The sequence below is a fragment of the Strix aluco genome, chromosome 7 (assembly GCF_031877795.1).
Source record: "Strix aluco isolate bStrAlu1 chromosome 7, bStrAlu1.hap1, whole genome shotgun sequence".
Lineage (NCBI taxonomy): Eukaryota > Metazoa > Chordata > Aves > Strigiformes > Strigidae > Strix > Strix aluco.
Window position 1 is genome coordinate 35,406,456 of NC_133937.1, and position 24,618 is coordinate 35,431,073.

Genomic DNA, 24,618 nt, shown 5'->3' on the forward strand with positions numbered 1-24,618 from the left:
TTCAGTATTAAAGTTTAATATCAAACAATTTGCTCGTTGTTACCAATTTTCAATTACAAAACAGGCTCCAAAAAAATTTCATAAAATATGTTTAACTGGCTGAACAGAGTTAAGTGTGTTCAGACTGCAAGGGTAAATATCCATAACTTTTTGGTATAAATTATCTACAAAAACTGGTATAAACAATATTCCAATCTTAGTATGGGTTCCATCTAGGATTAGACAAATTTTCATAGCGACAGCCACAAAATATTAAAGTTCATTCCCATTAACACATTTTTGTTGCTGAAGTCGGACTTTCCGTAACGCCTCCAGTTGTTTTGCTCTCAGCCACCTCTCCCGCGACAGCGTTGTCTGCCCCGCACTGAGAGACAGGAACCTGGAGGAGCAGAAACAGCGATTAAGAGCTTGTTCACGTGTCAGGTTTGATAAGCTAATACAGTACAAAACCAGTTTTCTTTCAGTATCCTATGAACTCGAAAGCATGGGAGGAAATACTTTGCCTAAGAATCTGCAACAAGAGGAACAAAGGAAGAGGAGATTCCATCTTTTGACTGTTAGCCAGCCTCAGGCACCTGCAATCAGACTGCAGACTCTGAGCCTTGACTGGATTTATTACCAGCTTGCCAGAAAGCTTTTAGTTCTGGCAAACAGCACTACCCACCTTGCTACAAGCAGAGTTCTGTGCAGATCATCAGCTGTTATGCTCTCGGGGTCATTCTTGCGCATTTCTACAAAGTCTTCTTCTACTGCCTATAAACAATACGGCATGTAATTAAGTGGCAAAAAAGAATCTTCACTATGAGATAAGCTTTTATGGAGCTAAACCACCATAACAACCCTTAGATTCCAGGAGACACATTTCAGCCCATTGCTGTCAGGAAGCAAGCCTGAGTAAAAATAAGCTACTTCTCATCTTTAAAAAGAATTAGCTTTCAAAATGAGTTTTAGAAAGCAGGGTACATGTAAAATATATACTGAAATACTCAAGAGTACAAAGCCTTGAAGGCACATTCCAGGCAAGAAAATGCCTCTGGTTTTTAGAACACTTCAAGGAGAATCACTGACGGGGAACAATGGGAAAGTACAGTAACTTTCTATAAAGGTGCTTTTTATCTGAATATACAGTTGAAAACACATTAGTGAAGTCATCCATACCTTGGTCACTTCATCAGATATACTATAGTCCAGCAGCCTCAACAAACTTAGATAAATTCGAAATTTGTTCAACACAGAAGGGAGCACTGCTGTTAGGAGGCTGTTCATGTACTCTTCCATGTTTGGTGGAATTATCTGTGGTTGTAAGTGGACTTGGCAATCTGACTGAAAAATAAAATTACATATCATCTCTTTCCACATCCTGTTTTCTTCTATTCCAAGACTAAATTAATCTCTAAAGCAACAGAAATCAATATTTCCCAGAATTAAGGTAAGACAATTAATTCTTTAAATATTTAACAGTTCTTGTCTTGAAAACTAGCGTGAAGTCCTTATTCAGGCAGGAGCCAGTTTCACTTAGAGGCAAGAGAGCACAGACCCAGTTCATAAAGCTGGAATGCAAGAGATCAGACATTTGTAAAGCTTAGGCCACGCTGGCGTCAACGCCAGATCTGTTGCTCTTTATTCCTGTGCCCATCACCTGAGGAACTACTGTTCTAGAGTAAGGCTTTGAGATCAGTGGTGTCTCTGCAGGCTTTACCCATTACCAGGCCTCCATTAGTAACTCGAGCCTTGCCATCACTGTACTGTTCAGCCAAGGAGGAGGGAAGGTCAGTCTCTTCGTTTTCCTTTGAACAGGTTTTTGGCCTGGCTGCAACCACGAGGGAGAAGGCAGTAACTGATGCGAGTGTCATACCCGCCCTTGGTCACAAGACAGTTTTCCTGTCTACGCTTGTCCCTGGAATAGCATGCTCTAAGTAAGTAGCTACCAACTGTAGTTACTCCCCAAATTCAGGAAGACCTTGCCATACCGGTAGGAGCGATCGGCCCTCTGAAGTGATAAGAACATTAATATTGCATGGGAATTCCATCTGGTGGTAACTGAAGTCATAATCCACCTTCTGCCAGGTTATCAGATTACCCAGTGCTGTCACATTATGTACACCTAGAAAGGCAAGAACAAATTCTCTGACAACCGGACCTAAACAAATGTCAGACTGGATTTTTTTTTCCAATCTCTTTTCAGTGAGCAGCTGGTAGAAGAATTCTTGCAAGCATCCTTCTTGTGTCTGTGGGGTCTTCCAGATAGAGACAACCCCTTCTTAAGGCCAAAATTAAGAATTCTTGAAGGATTTCAAGCCTAAATTTTATCTGGCCTAGCATATGTGTTAATAGCTAATGTTTTCATCGGTCTTACAAAGCCAGATAACTATTTACAGAGAAAATTCTCTCCTCAAAAGAGGACAAAATTATCTGACAGCAAGTGGAGTTTAAGAGGGGGGAAAAAAAAGTCTTGCTGGATAAAGAACACATTAGATAGGCTAGCAAGACCAGAACAGCTGAAGAAAATACTTACAAAAATTTGGCAAAATGATAATGAAAGTCACTTGCCTTACCTGGAATGAAGTTATTTAAGATCTAGAAAGTTAAGACTGACAAATTAACTGGTTAACTCTTGGAATTCTCCCTTTGAAATACTGACATGTACCCAACAATTCAAACTTCTTTTCAGCAGCATTACTGCATCAAACGACACATCCGTTGTTATGTTTTTGCCTTTAATGAGTTAATATTAATTTACTATACTGTAAATAAAGGGAAAGTTAGTAAATAAAGGCATATTTAATATTATGGCTTACTTCTGGGACATTTTCCCCATTTGAAATCTCTTAAACTGTAACTTCTAACAGTTCCAGACCAACTATTAGATCTGTTAAGACACTTACTCTTCTCTAGGATTAAGTTTTGTTCCCAACATTGTTACAAGAAATTAAAAATTCCTACTTTTTAAACTCTAAATTCAGTAGAGAACATCACACCAACAGAAATGAAATAAAATTAACAAGCCTATTTTATCTCCAGCTTTTAATACTTTAAATACTACTTTGCATTAAATGTTGAGGTTTTTTTAGACATTAAGGACAAACATTTTAGAAAACCTATAAACCAGCAGAGCAAGATTTTTCTGTGAACGGGAGTTTTTCATGTTTTGACTTTTTTTTTGGAAACAGACAATGCAAAGATTTCTACTAGTTTTATTATTTTCTTCAGTGAAATTTTGTAACTTTACTAAAGCAGAGTAACAAAAAAATACTGAAGACTCAAAACCAAGTAAATAATTTCAATGAACAACTTTTAACAGCAGTAATTAAAAAAAAAACCTAAACCAAAATTATGTTTCTAAATAGAATCAACCTGAAATCTGAACCTCACTAGTTCTGCCAAACTAAATGCTTGAACGGGACAGAGCACTGATACTCATTAGGGAGATTTATTTTAAAATAATTTCCAGTGATTTCCTGTTCTTTCCTTGAAATCACCAGATATCCATACTATGCATACACCTTCTCCAGTTACCAAACTTTTAATAGGTAGTGCAACCTCTTTTATGTAGGCTATAATTAAATTAATTATCTAAAGCTCTGTAGAAAGCATGCTACACAGTGCTACATCAGCTTACAAGACAGAATCATCATTCTGTTCCACACAGTAATAGATATTTTTTTTTATCTCCCATTTTCAGTTGGGTTTTCAGGGATGGTTTCCATATATACAGTAAAAGTATAAAGCATAAGGCAGCAGCATATGCTTCCCCCACTTACTTTATCACAGGAAACTGAAACTTATTCATTATCACAGGAAACTGAAAGGCCATTCTAATGAATCAGAGGTATTTTGGTCTAAAGATTTATTCAAATTAGTGGCCTTTTCCACCAAGTGACAAAGACACTGTCCGGAGTTCTCTACAATGCAAACAAAGCTATACTAAACAAGAAACCTTCTTGTTTCATTATTGGTCATTTGTGGTCTGGGATAGAGATTTTGACTCAACACAGGCATTTCTGAGCAAAACACCAGAAACTTCCAGAAAGTCAAACAGGGAAAAAAAAAACCCCAGGAGATCAAGCCTTAAGTTGCCTGAGAAGGCTGCAGAGCAGCAGGAAGCTAGTTCAAGCAACGAAATACGATATAGAAACCACAGTTTTGTAATAGAAAGTTATCACTGGGGCATCATTAGCACCACTGTCTTAAAAATATAACAACTTTTAACCTTCCAGATGAGATTTTTTTTTTTTTTTAAAAAAAACAAAAAAAGTTCTACCTGTGGTGTCAAGCTGTCCCTGCTCAAGCTGAGTCTCATCTACTACAAGGGAAGTGTTGCTGGCAAGCTGCAATACTCCACTGACTAAGCGATTAGCTGCGTAGTCTTTGTGTGGGATAAATCGTGAATGGTTCATGTTTTCAATGGTCATTTGTAGGCGATAGGACTGCAACGAGAAAAGAAACTAATCAGCACTTTCCTCTCCTCCAGCTTCCCCAGTAAATGCTGCTCCCTTCAGCAAGAGCTATAACCATGAATCTCCATAGTAAGTAAAACAAAACTTATTGCAGCAATACAATTATTATGACCCCAAATGGAATTACTATGAATTTTCTGCAGAACAGTATCCACAAGCTTGAGGATAAATGGTAATGATGTGACAATTAAATGACCTAAATGTCTAAAGATATCAATCCAGAAAGACAAAGTATGCAGTATCTGTCTGTCAGTTTAAAACCTTGGAGGATATGATTTTATTCCATATTCTTCCTAGATGAGTAGGTAAATAGGGACTTCAACTGACAGGCAAGCTACATCTCTGTTTTTATCTGACCTCAACACAGATAGCAGGAGCCTTCATTTAAGAGGCCTGACTTTAACTAAAATACGTTTATTTGGTTGGAGCAATTAGTCCAACATCTACTATCAGAACTATTAAAGCATTATTCTTACTGCTGGAACAAGCTGCTGGATAATGCGGTATATGTGCTCTGTGAAGATGCTGTTTCTTGGACATCCACTCAAGTTGACTGTGAATTTTCCCAGAGGAAGCACATCTCGTCTTGCATAACTAAACCAAAAACAACACAGGTCAGGCAAGCATCTGATTAGCATGGTGAATACAGGTCTCAGTCAGTTTGAGTGTTGGGCAGTTCTCTGATAGCTAGCAGGATTTCAATACTAATACATACATAAATAATAGCCACCTTTTCTTCCTCCTCCAGTGTCCAAGGAGCTAAATTAGGCTGAAGGCTGCTCTGGAAGGCTTTGTGGCATTGCACAAAAGCAGTACATTTATAGTGCTTGAGATCCTGCAATGTGCTTTCCAGACGTTCTGTTCTCCTCGTGCTCTACTGTTACTCAGTCAACACACTTCATTCTTTTCCTTTCTCGTTGCCCAATCTCAATTTCCCTGCTTATCATGCTGATTCCTTTACCTGCCCTCAGCTTTCCTCTCCCTCCTCTTACTGTATATCTTCTCCCCATTCTTGACAAATTTCAACTTTTTTGTGATATCAGCTAAGAGAGGAAACATATTCTAGTCTAAGTGTTAGAGAATTCACAGTCCCACTAGAAAGAACAAAGTGTGCACAGAATAAAAAAAAAAAACCCTGCATACTGATAGTCACATGGGGACAAGGGTTCAGGGCAGAGTGTAACCACGATAAATCTTGTCAGCTCATAATTATGCTGCCATGGCATTATGGTTGGATCTGTCTTGATACCACCTCTCTCACTAAGACTGAGAAATATCTTATAGCTTTTTACACATCAGTTGCAGGTATGAGAAAGGTAAGATGCTGAGTCCAGTTACAGCTCTGTACACACTTCTCTTAAACAAGTATGTGCTGTACTATTCACTTTGTAGCAGAATGGAAGTTTTGAAAACCATAAAACAAGTGGTTCATTTACCAAGAAATTACTTTTTTTTTTTTTTACTGGAATCCATTTACATTTTGAAGAACAACAAAAATTCAATTTGAGCATGACAACTATACTTCATCTAATGAAAACATATTGTCTGAAGTTTCACACCTGAAATTTTAATGAGTCACAGGATGCTGCTCTTTCATCCAATGACAGTTTAAACCAACATTAAGAGAACGTTAAGCAAATCCACTTTAATCAGCCACGAAGACAGATCACAACACATACACATCCAGCTACAGCATCAGCTCAGGGGGTAAATTTCTGTCACATGCTAAATGGGGGGCACTTGAACTTACCATTAAACACACCTACATGTAATTAAACAAATTCCCAGAATGTACCTTTCAGTATCTTTTAATACCTAAACAATAATCACTGCAGTTAGTAAATGCTGTCTTTGAGAAGTCAGTGGTATGTCCTATTCAATAAAGAAGCTAGAGATAAAAAGATGTTTTCATACCTCTGTTTAAAAGTGTATCTTGGAGATTTTGTCCAACTCTCAAAGGAACACTGAAAGGATATACTGCCACAAAACTAGCCTTTTAAGAAAACTTACTGTTATTTCAGACAATTAAATCTGTTTATGGTGTCTATTATGACAGGACAGCTCTAGCTGGACGAAGTACTACTGGAACAAGTGCTATTGAAGCTATTTCTGCCATTAATTTGCAGAGTGCTGAAGAACCCCACGGAACGAGATTCTTTTTAAAAACATGAGTATATAAATTCTCAACAAACATCTAAATACTTACACTGTAGAGATGAGATGCAATATAAGGTATTCAGCAGCCAAACTGTCTCCCAAGAGGGCGTGGGTGAGGAACCCAAGCAACTCTGCTCTGACTGGTGACAGCTCAGACATGAAATTAGAAACAACTGATAAAAGAGCAGAAGACAACAAATGTCAGAAAACCTGCTGTTCCTCACCCTCTTCTCTCTGTACAAATCTTACTTTCCAGTACAGTTTGATGAAGAAAAATGGTTACTCCAAAGCAGCCTAGGAAACATAAACATTCGTCAGTTTTCCAGCTGAGCAATTGCTGGCTTTATATAAGCTGAGTCACTCACATTTCCTCAGAAATGTTTCCTTTTTTAAAATTAGATATTGTGTAATGCATTTGCAGAAGGCTGTAAAGTTTGGAGCCAAATTTCTAGAATTGATAGCCTATCCATAATATATTAAAAGGCAGAACAAAAATCCCTTGCACGTAGCACTGCTCAGGACAACCAATACAAGGCACACAAGGAAGAAAATGTTAAATATCAGTTAGAGGTTTGCATGCAATAATTCAAAGACAAAAAAAACCCCAGTCAAACAGGCCACAGGGAATAGCACAGTTGCTTGAAAACAAATCTGCCTTATTTACTTCACAGTGTTATGATTCTTTATGTTGTCTGTATGTTTCTTATTTTCACTGTTAAACTAAACTGGAAATCAAGATTTCCAGCAATTCACTACTCCATTTGAAAACAAATAAAATCTTATTGCTGAACAACTTGGTAAAATCCTTGGGCGTGCAGAATGAAAAACCAAGTTTCATATAAATCACATTTATGTCAGAAAAAGAAACACGTAAGCATCGAACACAAACACGTGTATCTTGTCCAGTTCTGTAGAGTTGAATGGTTCCTCCATTTAACAAGATTTAAATTCAAACCCTGCTCAGAGACAAATGCATCAGTGGCAAAGAAGTGCTTGTTCACATGCACTAGTACACAGAGAGAGGTCAAGTTTAGATACTCACAGGTTTTACTCTCCTCTTCGTTAAGGCAGGCAGGCAGTAATGGGTTAATGTGTTGTAATTTCTGTGCCAAAATCACGTGGATTCTGGGGACTAATGAGGCTGGAGGACTGTGCACTCTCTGTTCTTCTGCCGTGTCCATACACTCCATAGGATCAAGGGCTGAGCTGTCCCTAGGAAAGGGCACAGCACAACTGGACTTAGAAACATTCCACACAAATTTCTCTCCATCTGACTAAGAGCAGCTGGAACCAGGCCAAGAACACATCGGAACAAACAGCATCCGCTCCCAGCTCCTGCTAACTCCTCCCATATTCAAACTACCTTCTTTATGATTTTTATGAACAACATAAATACCGAATCACAATTATATAAATGATACAGAAATGCCAAAGCATGCTTGACCAAAAAAAAGTGGATTCTATTATTTCCAGAAAATAATAAAATCTTAGTTTCCTGAAAAAAAGAAATACCCCAAAACCAAACACACCAAACAAAAGCACATTTATTGTCTGCTGCACCATTTAATAAGATGTAGCTTCAAATAAGATATTACACATTGTTCTGTCCAGCATGTACCTAATGAAGTCCAAACAGTAACTTTTAAAAAAATAAGCTAACGATTTATTACATTTGTCTGTGTATGCACATGTAAGATTTTCATATTCCACTGGGTTCCGGAGCCTGATAACAAGATCTTCTAGACAGTCACATAACAGCTATATCAGTGGCTGAGTTAAAAAAAAAAAAGAAAAAAAGAGTAAATAAATCTTAATGTGCCTCAGCTCAAATTTGAAGGTATTACCTCTTAATTTAAGAGTTCAGATACACAAGCTTTGCTCTCTCTGATGATGCCTTACAAAATTCTTTCCAGGTGGTTTTCATTTGTTACATAGAAACTGAAATCCCTAAAGTGACTATATCAGATGATAGTAAAGTTTAGTACCAATTTAATCAACTTGTACTGGTTTTAAAAGCTGAAAGGCTTTATAACTTCAAAGCCTCTTCAGCAGTCCACCAACAGCCTATCCACTCTTTCCATGAAAAGAAATTTCTTTTGTTTGCATTCAAAACATTGCTAAATGCCACCATTTTGTCTATTTGTGACAGAATGACATGCAGGAAAAAACCCCAACAACCTATGACAGACCAACTGAGCTGTCAGTCTGGGATTAGCTGTCAGAAAGATGATAACCAAAAGCAGCTGACCAGGCTGAGCTAACTTTTAAGAAGTTGGCACTATAAAGGATTCACACTGCCCTCTCCATATTGTACTTATCAGAAAGATAAACAAAATCACCAACTGAAATAATTTAAAGCGCAATGGTTCAAGGCTTCAGTAGTACATACGTTAGATCAGTCAACAGTTTTATTTTGACTTCTTGCATCCTTCTGGATTAGTTAGTTTTTTGTCAAGCAAGTAATTGCAGAACTGCAGGTGATATGGGAAGTTTCTATGAGCGGTATAATGTGATGATATACCTTAATTAATGAAAAAAACCAACCCAATTTTTACTCATTTTGGTCACTTTCACTCTCCATGCAAACTTTTGTTTATATTCTTCAGAACTGTTTAGGGTAACAACTTCCATGGACTTAGAAATTATTTCAAAAGGACATTTTATACTTTTAAAGCTTATTTTTGAAAGCTTTTTTCACTATTCACTCATTCACTGGAAGTTTAATAGGCATGAAAGAGTACAAAACATTTAGCTATAGAAGCACCTTCTGCTTTACTTAGGTTGCACAGCAACCTAAAAAAACCCCACATTGTGTATCCAAGGGTATGGACGTACCTGAGTTCAACGGACTTCAGTTTACAGGATGGTGGATCTAACACTTTCCACATCAAGCTTTTTTAAGCAGCAAAATCAACCTCTTAAGCATAACTGTTACATAGTTACACATTTCCCTGTCTGTATTAAGGGGACAGCCAAAATATTTTGCTCATTGAACTAAAAATTTCAGGATCACACACCAGGGAGCCTTACCTCTCTTCATTGTTTACTATGCTCAGCACTGGGTCCACAGACAAAATACCATATACCTCCAGAACATCATTGACTTTGAAATTATCCCAGCTCTCATAGACCTGTCACAAAGAGAAAATAATAAAATGCAGAGGCAGATGGGCCAAATGCAGGACTGCACACACACACGCACCCACAAAAGGAAGAATCTCAGCAGATTCAACTGGAGACTGAAAACAGTCTGTGGGAAGAGGTGTCTCCTACTCCTCAGTGTCAGTAAGCTTACACTGAAAAATTACTTTCTACAACTGCATGCATCTTCCTGCTGGCATTCTTTTGCTACACAAATGCAAACGCTTGTATTCTCATCTGATTTATCAAGATCCGCTGAATAAGAGAGCATTCAACACAGTAACAGCATAGAAATTTTGTGTTGGAAGTCTCATAGTCAACATAGTATGCTAGTGAATCAAAGACTGTTTCAAATACAATACAAAAACATGTAGTGTATTTTTTTTTTTGGCTTGTTCCATCACAACTTTTTTCCTTTAGAGGACAAATCCTAAAAGAAAAATACCAGGAGTCCATGCCAGCTACACCTAGTGTAGACTTTTTTTTTTGTTTTTTTAAAACTAAGTGTAGTGTGAAAGTGCAAGCTCTAATAAATGCTGTTGAAGGATTTCAGCAATTACATTGCACTCATGAAGAGAAACAATGTAACAGTGAAAAGCAACAATGTAATTATAGACACAAAATTCTGGACTTGAGAGACTTTCTGTGCCTATAAACCAATGCAAGACTAACTACTTACATTCTAACTTCAGATTCTGTCTGCCTCACTGAGGCCACAGCCATGCTCATCATCTCTCCACTTGTGTTACCTTTACAAGACATGCTGGTCCCTTCTCTCCTGGCAATGGAAAATTTAAGTCAAGTGGAGGGGAGCAGTTGGGAGAAATGAGATGATGACCTGCAGAAGCTTCTGTTTCTAATCTCTTTGGCTCCACACATCCATGGATATCACCTCCGCTGCCTGAAAAATACAGGATTCGTACACCCTTTAAACAGAAATTCAAAAATGAACAACTTTCCTCAGTTCAGAATTAAGCTAATTTAACAAGGTGTGCGAGACAAAAACATTTAATGCAATATATTTGACAGAATATACTCTTAATCAGAATAGAAAAGTCTCACAAATGCACATTTTATATTAACGAGTTAAGTGTGAGAAAGAGTACTGGTAAAGACCTACGTGTCTTAGAAACCCAAACATGGCCAGAAATCTGATTTTCAAAATGTAATGCTTAACCTGTGTGAATGATTTTTTTCTAAATTCCATGAGCCTGCATGCAAAGGTAATATTTTTCTGCACCTCATGTTTGAAAAATGAGATAGTTCTTAAAGGTGAGAATATGCATCAACAAAACAGTTAACATAAAAAAATCTCTGTAGATTTTCAGCAGTAATAAAGCTATAAAAATCTGTTCTACAAATTGATCAGTCCGAGTATGAAGATAAACCAGTCTAAACTATCCTGCAAACTGGTTAGACTACAAAAGGAAAAACCTTAATTCAGCTAATGAACCTGACAGACACAGAACTCTGAACAAAAGAAAAGAAAAAAGAACTGTAGAAGCTATTATTTAACAGAACTAATGATGTTAAACTAACCACTTTCTCTTGTTCAAAAGAAAAGTGCCAAAACCTCCAAGAGAACCCTCATGCCAGTTCAACTGGCATCCCCACAGATGAGCATCAAAACAAACAGTTCACAAACTGATTACAACATCAGTAAGAACTGCACACCATCTGAACACTGCTAGTGTTTGAAATACCTTCTCTTAAAGGGTTTAAAAGCTTTCTTCAGGATGCTACAAGTGTCTGGTATTAATCTGGTTCCTTTATGATACTGGATTAGTAAATCATGTTAGAAAAGAGGTAAGGCTGGAAGATATTTTTTGGATATGTATTACTGTTTGTAGCAAAGCAGCACCTAATTGACATGTTTGGCTTCAATTAACACAAAATCCACACCTTGAGTGTGAGAGACAAGATCACATGATTTTTCCCAGATTACCATCTGCAATAGAGTGGGAAATTAAACAAGAACTCCTAAATTTCAGCCTGCTGCTATAAATTGTTTGTGTGCTGTTACATACAAAAGGCAATACACAAGTGCTGCTGTACAAAAGACTAGTTTTAGGAATTAACTCTAGAAAGTACTACCAACAAGTCATACCATATACATTGCAGCACTGTAGGATCTCCCACACTACTTCAGTTTAAACCACCGATGACTTCAAAGCCACCAAATTAGTTACAAAGGCTGCAACAACACTACTGATTCAAACAATTGCAAATATTTCAATTTTTGAAAATGAAATTTTTGCAAATTCTGGAAAGATATCGTAAGAACTATTCATCAATAACAACTATTACCCATATGTTGCTCTTTCTGTTTAGATGGATGTAGATCCATATCCTCATCTTCCTCATAGCTCCTCTTGTGGCGACTTGGTGTGTAGGATGTTGAAGGACTAACTCGAGCTTGGCTTGAACTAATATATGCGTAAAATTGCAGATTAAGGACAACCACAGACTCAGTTGAGAAAATTATTCAAGCAAAGTTGTTTTGTGGGCTTTTTTTTTTTTTTTTTTTTTACAGAAAATGCTATTATCCTACTTTGAGCAAGACATTAAAACAATTCTTCAAATTGTTATCTACATGTCATCTCTTTGGATACATAAAATAGCCTGCTTAAGAAGTGTACAGCCGTCACTGGCTTTGTTGAAAATAGAAACTAAAAAACAGAGTGCTATTCCACTATCAATCTCTAAAAAAGGGTTTGGTTTTTTTGGTTTGGGTTTGTTTTTTTGTTTTTTTGGTTTTTTTTTTAACACCCAGAGAACATGCTTTTGGTCAGGTACAACTCAAAAATCTCAAGAACTTTTGTCTCTCCCACATCTCAACCCTAAAGAACAGACATTACAATAATAAAGACTTGCTGATACAATTATTATTATTACTTTAAAAAGAAACACAGAAAATGTTTACATACTTGTAAGATACTAGCAATACTACACTTGTAAATTGATTTTGAAAAAGCTAATACACTTTTCCTTTTCTTAGCATGATGGGCAAACACTGAAATAGTGTTTACTACTTTAATAATAGTCTGGCTCACTTTACCTTTCCACTGCTGCAGTACTTTGCTGTAAGCTTCATTCAAAGACTAACTCTTATCAATCATCTTACTACGAAAATTGTGTTAACTTAATTTTAAAATTGCATTGACATTCTGTGCCAATGACAAGTTTTCTTAAATTCTGAACTCAAAACAGGAGATATCAAATCATTATAGATTTATGATCAAATTCTTATCTTTTTACAAAATGCAACACATCTTAGGTTTTCTAGACCTTCCCCTGGAGAAGAGAATAGAAAATTCTTAAAAGGTGTTAAAATAAGCATCCTGTATCCATTCCACTCAGATTAATTTAACTTCCATTTACTAGAAGAAACTAAAGATGATTTGTTTCTCCTCAAAATGTTTCCTTTACTTACGGAGAAAGTTACATACTGTGCTCGAACTATTAAAACCACAATACTTCATTTTTCCAGGAATTATTGTCTTAACATGTTCAGCTACAGGTGTTTTCACAGGTCCTTGTAGGAGACTCTCACTATGTAACAGTGTCCTAATTTAATCAGAAAACGCCAATGGAATACCCATGGCTCAACTGAGGTTTCTCTTTTTCTAGGCATTTACAAATAGAAATTAGCTGAAATTTTCAAGATCCTCCCAAGCAAACATGAAAATCTAGACTAAATCCCTACTAAATCAAAAAACAATGCTCCTAAATTCATTTGCATCCTCTTGTGCATATAGCACACCACCCATTTTTCCTTTTTTCTTTTTCTACACTTACCACCTTTCCCCGATTCACTCAAAAGAAAACTTATTTCCTTAAATCTAATGAATTGGTTGGTGATCACTGTTTGTACAACAGAGCACTAGCTCAGTCAAAAAGGATATTTCTTTCACCCATGCTGATTCGCCAGGCACTGGAACGCAGTAGAAAGTCTGTCTCTCTGAGGTGACTGTTTGTGAGGAGTTCAAATCAATTTCCTGCTGAGGCTAGAATACCAACAGAAAATTTGTTAAAAGTCTGATTAGAGTTTGTTTTCTTTTTTTAAGCTAATCTCACAGGTTCAGGTACTCACCCAGAAGTTCCAACAAACACGCAAGACTACATAGTCATGAAACAACAAATCCAGTCAGTCTGTATCTATAATGCTTTGATTCTAATTGCACTGCACTACCAAAAGTAAATTGTTTCCCATAGCAGAAAGTTTCAAGATCGAGAGCACTTCCCCTCTCCCTCCAAGCAAAGAAATTTTAAATACAACAGAAACATCTTGGAGCCTGCTGAACTTAGAATGCTTAACTGCATGAGCAGTTCGGAATACTCTGCTTTCCAAACCTGAGATTACTTTTGCATTTTAACAGCAGTATCTCCAGAAATCCACTGGTGAGTACCAAATAAGCTATACTGGCCCTATAAACTGCATCTTTCTGTCTAATGTTTTATCTCAAAATTCATGTAACTTGTATAACTTACCCCACATTCTGCCACATCTCTGTATTTACCAAAATGTAAAACCTGTCAAGGAAAAGGCAATGCAATCAGTTCACTTCTGACAGTACCCTGAACATGAATTACTTACACCAAAATCACTGCAGTCAAAAGTCCCTCAAAGACACACTGCCAAAGCTTTCATTATTTTGGTAATTCCTTAACAGAAACATAAGAAGTGATGTATTACTGATGCCATTTGAGCCATACAGAGTTACTATTAAATAGTGTCCAGACTCCATAGTTTTAACTCAGAAACTAGAGAAATATGAGGACTAAAATGAATAATTATAAACATTTACTAAAATAATAAATCAGTATTTCACTTACACGTGCATTTGTGTTTGGGTCAACTGTTTCATATACTCCCATGTAAAACTCAGGATCAAACATATCTTGAACCATGCAGCGAAATTTCACTAAACTGTTGGGTTTTAGGTAATGTACGGGAACATCATTCAGTGATGGAACCTATAAGAAAGAGCTTATTCTAAACAACTGGTATACATTAAGAAATGCTCTGAAGTAAGCCAAAACCAGCACAAAAGCTGTTACCAACTTATGCTCTGATCATGTGGTATACACTACTGTGCAGTTACTTCCCTCAAATCCTGTACTGTTGTTGATATGATTGTCTTATCAGGTAACATACTTAATATTTTCTGAGTACATCTCCTGCCCTAATCCAAGCAGGAACAAAGTGTGTACATCTCAACACCGGAAGTTTCTGCAATAGCTGTTGCAGATAATAGTTACGATTATTGGACACTTAACAGTTCCCAAATTCTTCCAGTTCTAAAGCCACCAGTCCCATTCATTTCTCAACCCTGATACTGGACTATAAAAGAAATGCATTTCAGTCACTGAAGCCATATGAAAACTGTACAACATTTGAAACTAACCCTTAAACTGGGAATTAATTATTGAAGCTGCAGTATTAAATAGAATTTATTACTTATTCCCACTTAACAGCACTTTTATCGTGTATTATGTATGAGTGGTACCATAGCAATTGCATACACAATTTCTTATAACAAAAGGCTGTGGAAAACCTGTATGTTAATTTCCAAGTCCACACTGGGGGAGCCTTTTTCACATATGTTTACATGACAATGGAAAAACAGAAGGAAAAAAAAAAATCAATGCCTAGGCATGTGGTGTAACTTGAAAGAATGAGACTTGCAATAAGAATAGAGTTTTCTGATAGCGAAGAAACTCTTTGTTGAAAAAAAACCACATCCAACATTAAAATACAACAAAAAAACAGAAGTAGCCCTATAGGAAATGGTGTTTTAACAAACATACATATATCACCTCATGTTTCTCTTGAGTAAGAAAACGCGCTTTCAGTTTCTTCTAATGCAAATTTAACACAATTTTGCCATCTACACTTTGATTTAAACTGTCACTAAAATATTAATTACAGAATACTCTCACTGACAGAGGAAGAATAAAAGAAATCCAGTCATTTTCACTTATTTTTTTTAGCCATAAGCGGAACAGATTTGATATGGAAGTTTGTAATCCACTTTGCAGTGTTCCGTGAAGCCGTTTTCACCAGTATTTTAGAAAAATATCAGCTTTTGAACTCAGCTTTACTTTCAGACCTAAAGCATAGCTTCCTTGCTAAACTGCAAAAACCAGGCCTGATCCAGTCCAGTAAGGCACAGTTTTAACAGAAGGTATTTTTTCCTAAAATCTGAAAGCCCAAGCAGCTATTTATTCAACCCACACAGAGTCTGCAGCATCACGACAAAAGATCACGAGAGAAAGGGTTTCTAAACGCAGTTCAGAAACTTGTGGTGTGCAAACACTTCCTGCAGACTCACAACAGACAGAGCAGGCATTAACACTTTCCAAAATGACAGTATTTGTCAGCTCCTGCCATCTACTGGATTTCACTACGAATAGGCAGCGTTCAGCGGCTACGGCCCAGGGCAAAACGGTAAGTACACTGAAGTCAAGGGGGTGGGCTTCTGTTTCAGTCGGGATTTTACATCTTTGCTTTACACAGATTAAAGCCACCGAGATGTAAATAACGTATCACAAAGCCTAGGCCTAAAATTTGGAAGTGTACTTATCACAAAAAGGAAGGAGTTCTCAAAGACACATCGCTGCAATAATTAAGAGGTCAAAAGAATGAAACTTAGGAAAGGCGTAACTCCCAAAGAATAAAACAATCTTACCCAGTTAGTAGCATTATTTTCTTTTAATTTCTCCTTGAAGTATTCGGTTACCTTCTTTTCCCAATCAGAGTTGGGAACATTTTGGGCTACAAACAAAACACATTTATGCGTGTATTAGCATCACATAACAGACTTCTCTTTGGCATTCTCTTAATATAGTAATTCAAACAGCCTGCCTGAAAGGGTGTAAGATGGGAAGTCAGTACAATTGTGAGAGGCATAAAGTAGTCTAAAATGCAGTCATCTGCCCAGAATAGAAGTAATTAAGATGAACACAGCAACTCTGGGAAGCTGAGGACAAGCTCTAAAGCACTGCAGTACACCCAGCTAGAAAGTGGAGGAGGCGAGGTACCACTTTCTACTTTATGTTCACTGCGGAAATTTTAATTTCAACGTGCTTTTAGTTAAGATCATGCCTAGCACAGAAATAGCTTCAGCGGATGGCACTGCTAACATTACTACTGATCGGTAATCCACATAGCCAGCACACGTTATTCCTGAAACCCAAAATAGGCTTTTTTTTTTTTTGGTGGTTTTTTTCTTCCCCTAACCGGCCTGCCAAGCCCAGGCAGACCTTGCTGCCCGGCCGTGAGGTACCGGCACAGCTGCAGGCCGGGACCCGCAGCCGCCGACCGTACAGCCCCTCAGAGGCCTGGGGAGCGCGGCTCCCGCCCGCTCCCGGCGGGGAAGGAGGAAGCCGCGACCGGCCCTCACTGCTCTTCCCAGTTCACCCAGGCGCTTCCCCGCGCCCGCCGCCCTCGGCCTCACCCGCCCCGGCCAGGCCGGGCCCGCCGCTCTCCCGCTGCCACCCCCTGAGAGAAAGCCCCGTCCGGCTGCCGCGCGGTTACGGGCGCCCTCACGGCGGCCGGGCGGCTGCTGAAAGGATCCCGGCCCTGCCCGGCCCGCGCTCACCGAAGATGCCCTGCACGATGCTGAAGGGGTTGTTGAGCCAGTCGGCCACGCACGGCATGGCGGGGGAGAGCCTCGCCGCGGGGGACGAGGGCAGGCAGGGGGCTGCCGGCGCCCTGCAGCCGCCAACTCCCGCTCACAAGCCTAGCACGGGGGCTCCCCACTTCCGCCCTCCTCCTCCTCCTCCTCCTCTTCCTGCAGCAATGGCGGCACCGCCAAGGCCAGGCCCGCCTTCTCCCCCTCACTCGTACGCGGAGAGGCCGTCAGGACGCGTCGCCGTCGCCGCCATCTTAGAAGCGGGCAAAGCGGTGAGGGCGGAAAGGGCTGAGCCGCCGCGGGGGAAGAGACGTGGCCGGGCTGCAGCCATGGCGGCGACGAAGTCTGGGGCTACCGGCAGCACCAACTTGCTCTTCTCTTCCTCTGCTACCGAGTTCAACTTCACCGTGCCCTTCATCCCGGTTAGCCAAGCTGCGGCCGCACCGCCAGGCCCCGCTCTTCTGGCCGCCGGTAGGGAGGGCGGTTGGGGGGTGCTGAGGGGCCGCTGTGAGGGAAGCGGGAGGGCGCGGAGGGGCTGCGCGGGAGCCCGGCGGGGCAGAGAGCTCCCGTATAGCTCCTCCATGCCGCTGGGTGACGGGCTGTGGGGTCGGCGGGAGCCCTGAGGAGCTGAGCCGGGGCCTGCCGAGGGGTGCTGCGGGCCTGGTCGGCGCCTGGGCCCGCTACGTGTCGGTTAGACCCTAATCCTCTCTCCGTGGGGCTCTGAGCTGGTTGTCACTGCCAGCTGTCCGGCGTTAATGCTTCGGGAAAGACAAGCTGCTTGAGATGTCTGTGTTCCGCTTTCTTGCGTGTACTTAACGCTTACGGCTTTGGTTTTTAGTTCTGTGTCTAAGGAGAGGGGATGTTTGCCGCGTTTTCAGTTCATTGTATGTTTGTTTCAGCAATTAGAGATTGTCAGTACTTCCATTCAGGGATGTGCTTAGTGTTTTCACTTTTTTCAAGCTCCTTTTCTATGTTACCTTCTCTTTAGCCTGCCTGAAAACAGCATGTTAAGCAGGCCCCTTAAAATTCATGTTAATTTAACCATAGTTTTAATATCCTTTCCTTAGAAAGCCTTAACGATGTTCCAAACAGGTGCATGTACAACTTAAAATCTGATGCTTGGTTTCAGATAAAGGAATTCTGTGATTCTGTGAATGGATTTTTCTGGAAATCCATTCACTCTGAGATTAAAGCCCTAAACATTAGAAATACATCTAGAAATTAGATATCTTACATTTTACTGTATTGCTCCGTGTTGAGTCCAAAATCCAAGATTTGATTTCAATGCTGTTGTATCTTACCTAAAATAAGTGTTAATATAGCTGGAAATCAGTGGAGTACACCTCTCTAGGTTTGATAAAATTTGCCAAGTATGACTTTGAAACATTGTTTTAGATCAAGTACATTTTTTTTGGGTGGGAGGGATAAAAGCATTAGAATATTATTCTTTCTTACTTGAAGTATCTAGGTAGCTGATATATTTGCTACTTTCATTGTGCAATCCTTATAGTTTTTCTTTCTTGCAAATATACATTGTTTTTAATCTTCTTAAAAAAGTAATTTTTAAGTGCTAGTCTAGCCAGTAGCTTTGCACAGATGACTATCATGTGGCAATTTCCTGAAGACTTTGAATCTAGCCAGGGAGAAAATCTGATGGGATTTCATTAATGTGGTGAATCATATACTCTCTATCTCACTTAAAAAGATTCATAATTTTGCAACTGGTTTGAATTTCAGTGCCAGAGGTTGTGCCACATTCCATGTCTATCCAAGTAAGGCTCACGTCCTCTTAAAGGTTCAAGTGGTCCATTGCACTCGCTGTTTGTCCAGCCAGGTGTCATAGGGATCTGGCTGCATAGAGCAGTTTGCATCTTGAATCATAATTTGAAGCAGGCAAGAACAAGCTCTTGAGTTTAAATTTTAAATTGTGTAAAATGCAGTAAGAATTGATGTCAGGAATTGCTTGACATCTGACAGCCAACATCAGGAAGCTGTGTGCGGTCATAAATCTGTTGTACCTGCAAGAGTGAGTAATAAGCGTTCTGTGCTTTGCAGTTTGACAGTAGAAGATACGTTCTCTGGCTCAGGTGTACAAAAGTACAAATATAATGTAGATAGAGAGGAGTGTTCCCAGTGAGGAAGTGGACTAATGTCACTTGTGGTTGTCAGGTGACAATCTGTGAATGACAAGGTTCTACCTTACAGAGGAAGGGATATACAGGAGGTTGTTGCACAGTCACTGTTGAAGAAAGACGGTTTTGTATATGGGAAGAATACTGCCCTTGTATAGCAAAGCTGTACACTCAGGAAATTTTTAAACTTGTATGAAGTGCTTCTCTGCCAGTCTGGGCTTGTGTTCCAATGTAGTTTTTGCAAAATTAGAAAAAGGCAAAGTAATGTATTGTGTTGGAAAACTCTGTGTGTGTATACATATATATATATATAAAAGTATAACTTTTGTTTTGGCAGAACTTTTGTCAACCTCACTTTGCAAGGAAAGATAGAGTTAGACTAAATCTCCGAAACCTAGTTGAAATTGGAGAATAGTAGGTGTTTTGTGAACGGGCATTTGCAAAAGGCCTTGAAAACTCTTCAGCATGTTGCTACGTTTATTGTGATCTGACATGGTGAGGTGAATTGCCTGCTCTGCTACCAGTTATTTGGAAGGCTGGGAATTGACAGTCATGTGCAGTATGCTTCTCTATTCCACAATGTTTATGAAATGTGAAAGCAAGAAGAATTTTACTGTTTAGAAGTTGAGACCTTTTATTTGGCTGTCCTTTGTCTTTTATTAATGGCTGTCCTGGATTCAGCTGGGATAGAGCTCGTTTTCCTTCTTAGTAGCTAGAGTAGTGCTGTGTTTTGGGTTCAGTGTGAAATTTGGTATGGGAAGAATGTTGATAATACACCAGTGTTTTTAGTTGTTGCTAAGAAATCAAGGACTTTTCAACTTCCCATGTCCTGCTAGTGTGTAGGTACACAAGAAGGTGGGAGGGAGCAGAGCCAGAGCAGCAGACCCAAACTGGACAATGAAATATTCCATGTTGTACGACATCCTGCTCAGTATAGAGATAAGCGTTGGCTGGGAAGCTCTGGCTCTTATGGGATTGTGGTTTTGGGATTTTCCCTCCTCTGAGATTGCTAGCCAGGAACGGGCTGGGCATCGGTCAGCGGGTGGTGAGCAATCGCATTGTGCATCACTTGTTTGTATATTTTATTATTAGTATTATTATTAAATTATCTCAATTATTAAATTGTTTTTATCTCAACCGACGAGTCTCCTTACCTTTACCCCTCCAATTCTCTCCCCATCCCCTGGGGCGGGGGAGGGTGAGCAAGCGGCTGCGTGGTGTTTGGCTGCTGGCCGGGTTTAAACCATGGCAATAGCTGTTCTGTCCGTAGTTGGGAGATAATCCGTAGGCCTGACTTCATAGCGGTCATTGCTTATAAATGGTTTTAGTATTCTCCATGCAGTGGTTCACACACATAGATTTTGGGTTTTGTTCCTCAAAGTGGGATAAAATGCTATAGGTGAAAGTAAGAGAATTTGATAAATGCAGGTGATGCCTCAAATTGACACTGTCTTAAAAGATTACTAAATAAAAAGTGGTCAAAATAGTCCTTTTTAGTCATGGCAGCTGCTTCTTTTATGATTAATTAATTAGAACAGCAGCTTCCTAGGGAGACTTCTCTGTGGATTCCCCTGTGCTCCCTTGATACTCTATTACAGTTATGTTGGATGCAGATAAAGACACTTGTTATTGGCTGCTTGTAGCTGCAGAGCTGCTTGCTCTGTCTCTTTGGCTGGGGACTGAGTAGCAGAGAAGCAGTGATAGCTCTGTGGTTTCTTCCCCACAGCCTGGGGATTATTTGATTGCTAGAGCAGGTGACAACACACTTCAGAAGTCTGATTGGTGGCTTGCAAGGTGCTGTTCCCTCAGCAGGCAGGCAGTGATGCTCAGACCGTCACAGGTTTAACTGAGCTTACTGTGAGACCTATGATATTGTCAAATCACTTTTTTTCCACTTGTTACTGGATCACTGCAAAGCAGAAAACTGGGATTGACCAGGACCTGGTTTATCTATTTTCTCAATGTGAAAGGGCAGTCATGGCCTTGCACCTTTTTCTGCAATTATGCAGAATGGCAACTTATTTTTCTGCACCAGAGATTTAGCTCTTGTGCCAGTCTAGAGTAGAATTATTAGAGAGAACTGGAGTAAGTCCTGCTCATCAAATGACTTGGAGTGATGAGTTATGGCCACCTTGCAAGTCAAATGAGAAACCTTGCAAGGGCTCTGCTGAAGGAGCAGATGAGAATGTGTTGGTTAACCAGTAGGTTTGGCCTATTTGGGAATGTTGTTAAGCTCTACTTTTGAATTTGATCTTGGAAGTCTAAAAATTAGAGCATAAAGTCCTATGCTTAGTAACTGTTTTCATAGTGAAAGGAAATGAATCAAGGCTGCTCTTGCATTTGGTAGGCATAAGGGAAATTGGAAGAGATTTTAGTGCCCTGGGAGCAGGGATCTTTGTCAAGTTGGCTTGGGACGGTTCTGACTTCAGTCATGTTTTTGTCTCCTGTTTCAGATTTTTAATTTTTGTTGCTTTGCCTGTGTACACTAAGGGACTTTTATGGTCCGTTTTAAATATTCTTGAAGACGTGGTATCTTTTGTTTCATTTTATGATGTGGTTAATCATGAAGGATACGTAAGCTTTGTAATCTTTCTGGCTTTATGGGGACCAACAGAGTTTTGGTAGTAGCTGATAATGTTACTGAACATTTTGACTACGTACACTAACTGGTGTGAACCTCTCACAATATCTCTAGTGATCTTTTTGTTTTTGCAGATGATTCTGCAGACGTTGGTGAAGAGGACAGCTTCTTGGGTCAGACTTCTGCCAGCCCCAATCCACCACAGACTTTCAACTACTTCTCTCAAGTACCTAGTAGCAGTGATCCATTTGGAAGCATTGGGCAGCCACCCTTAGCAACTGTTGCACCGCCTGTTGGAGCCCCGGCCTTCTCCAGGCCTCCAACTTCACTTCCACTTGGGTCTGGGTCACAGGATGGGCAAAATGCCTTTTCACCGCATATTCCAAAGTCACAGTCCTCTTATGGTGCACCACCTACTTCGCAGGTGGGAATCGCGGCTTATCCGACTCCTCAGCAGAGCTGTCCCCCACCTGCAAACGCGTCTACTCTTCCCCAAGGAGCATCTCAGCAGGGGTATAACCCTTATCGACACACCACCCTGAGCAGCAGAGCGAACCCGTACCTTACTCCGCCGCAGCTGCAGCAGAGTCACGCACCTCCTCAGCCACCATCCTCTGTGCCGCCTGTCCAGATGTATCAGACCCCTCCAGGGTCGTTGACACAGGTATATAAATCATTCCCAATGTCCTGGTACCAGAACAAAACAATTTAAGTCACTTTCCTCTTTGAATTGCATGTTTTATCTTCTGAAGATTTTTTTTCTTCCCCCCCAAAAAACCCAGAAGTCTTGAACCATTTCTGATAGCAAAATCTTTTCACTAGAACTAGCCTGGAACTGTTGCTTTAGCAAAACTTCCTGATCTTTGGAGTGAGTTTACCCTGAGGCTGTAACTACATGCGGCCTCTGGCATCAGAAACAAAGCCAGGTTGTGAAGTCCTATTGCTCTTTTCTGGCTGTTACTGAGTTTGCTGCCATTTCAGCTGTGCTGCTGCATTGTTTGTGCCTCTGCTGTAAATCAGGTCATTCAGCCATTTGCAAGATATGGGCTAAAAATCTCTTTCCAAGCTGGTTTTACTGGTGAAGCCAGCACTTTTTGAAATTATGATCTAAGTCACATAAATTGTCAGCAAACCCTTTGAAATGCATCAGTTGAGGATTTTGTGTGATAGAAAGCATTAGTCTCCATTCTTTTTTACCTTCACAAAAGCGTTATTAAAATAATGTAAATGGATTAGTAATAACCTGTCAAGTTTTCCTTGAAAACAACAAAAATTGCTTTTATTTTGCCTGAGCTATTGCTGTATTGCTGCTGTTGTGAATAAAGAATAGAAAGATTATATGACAAAAAACATAGCAAAGGCAGTAGAACCTAAACAATCTTGAGTTTTAGATTAAAGAATTTCAAAACTCTGCTTTTATATATTGTACAATGTATTAGGTTTTTTTCAAAAAATGTTACTACTGCTGACATCGCTTGCTTTTAGTAGTACTAACTGGGATCTTTGTATGAAATCCACTTTATGTAGGCTATAGTCCTTTTCAAAATCAGTTACTTTTCTTGCATTGCTGAGGTGATGTGTGAGTTTGAAATCTGCCTGTTCTGATCCCTTTGCAGGAAGAGAGCTATTACTAAAGTGGTCGCTTGTTAAAATTGACAGTCTTTATGCAAAAATGTAATTATGTATAAATGAATAATGAGAAGAATGCATTTTTATTGTCATGTCAGATTTGGTGGCAGTAAGAAATAAGCTTAGCCTGAGTTTTGAAAATTTAAGAGACTATTTTAAATCTTACTGGTTTTAGGTAATCAAGGTGCTAGACCATAACAGTTTTTAACAGTATTTGTGGGAATGAAATTCACATCCTTTCTCCATTTGGAAAGGTGTAAGTTTTCAAAAACATAATAAAGAGGACAACTTGTCTATACCATTTTTAGAAGGAAAGATAATGTCTTAGGGAGGAAAAAACATTGGAAATAAAGGCTCAGAGTGTTCTCTGTAGCAAAGTATAGATCAGTCATGTAAAAACTATGTGAGATTGAGGTGATGAGCCCGTATGTGTTTTCAGTTTCCACCGTCTCAGTCACAGCTCCGAGCTCCCCGGCCTGCAGGTCCCCTGGTCCAGGCACCTCCTGTTTTGCTGCAGAACCAATATGAGCCAGTTCAGCCACACTGGTTCTACTGTAAGGAGGTGGAGGACAAGCAAATATGGATGCCATTCAGCATTCTGGATTCTGCAAAACTAGAGGAAGTCTATAATTCAGGTAAGTTGTGTCTTACTCAGACGTGAACAGAAGGACTAGAAGGAAGATATTAGAGTAATGCCACTCGCATATTGAGAGTGTGATATGGCAGTAATAAATAATGCTAATACATATCTCAAAGATGTATTTTGTGCCATTTAATTTATTTCACTTACATTATCTGTGGCTTGATGCTGTCAGTGTGAAGATGTACATCCCTTCTGGATATCACATTTCATGTAGAACTAGTTATCTGTGTCTTGGTTTGCC

At 39.5% G+C, this 24,618-nt stretch overlaps 2 protein-coding genes across 4 annotated transcripts in view; one reads left to right on the forward strand and one right to left on the reverse strand.

The window, feature by feature from the left end:
- MCMBP (minichromosome maintenance complex binding protein) lies at positions 1–17,625 on the reverse strand. 2 transcript variants are annotated; one of them, XM_074831413.1, is made up of 16 exons: positions 17,360–17,621; positions 16,448–16,533; positions 14,592–14,732; positions 14,247–14,288; positions 13,661–13,762; positions 12,063–12,192; positions 10,505–10,656; positions 9,645–9,745; positions 7,657–7,826; positions 6,664–6,787; positions 4,934–5,051; positions 4,262–4,427; positions 1,971–2,104; positions 1,159–1,323; positions 665–753; positions 1–379 (listed from the first exon to the last, which is right to left on the reverse strand). In XM_074831413.1, the coding sequence occupies exons 1-16, from the start codon at positions 17,415–17,417 to the stop codon at positions 253–255; spliced, it is 1,905 nt and encodes a 634-aa protein (XP_074687514.1). In that variant the 5' UTR covers positions 17,418–17,621; the 3' UTR covers positions 1–252. The 2 variants fall into 2 exon arrangements, with proteins under 2 accessions (XP_074687514.1, XP_074687515.1); XM_074831414.1 differs by lacking the exons at positions 1–379; positions 665–753 and having other exon boundaries at positions 1,159–1,319; positions 17,360–17,625.
- Positions 17,546–24,618, forward strand: part of SEC23IP (SEC23 interacting protein) — a 25,156-nt gene continuing 18,083 nt past the window's right edge. Inside the window, exons 1-3 of one of the 2 annotated variants that reach the window (XM_074831410.1) lie at positions 17,546–17,863; positions 22,240–22,769; positions 24,174–24,369. In XM_074831410.1, coding sequence (XP_074687511.1) covers positions 17,560–17,863; positions 22,240–22,769; positions 24,174–24,369 — 1,030 coding nt within the window. In that variant the 5' untranslated portion in view covers positions 17,546–17,559. The remainder of the gene's footprint in view (positions 17,864–22,239; positions 22,770–24,173; positions 24,370–24,618) is intronic. The other variant, XM_074831411.1, reaches the window with a different exon arrangement.

What these genes read in the sequence shown, in the direction of transcription:
- MCMBP (XM_074831413.1), bottom strand. Translation starts at nt 17,417, where the DNA reads ATGCCGTGCGTGGCCGACTGGCTCAACAACCCCTTCAGCATCGTGCAG. An exon ending in ACAGAAAGAGCAACATATGG is followed by an intron (nt 10,657 to 12,062) that starts GTAATAGTTGTT and finishes TGTATTTTTCAG; the next exon opens with GCAGCGGAGGTGATATCCAT. An exon ending in GACCAGCATGTCTTGTAAAG is followed by an intron (nt 9,746 to 10,504) that starts GTAACACAAGTG and finishes TCTTTGTGACAG; the next exon opens with GTCTATGAGAGCTGGGATAA.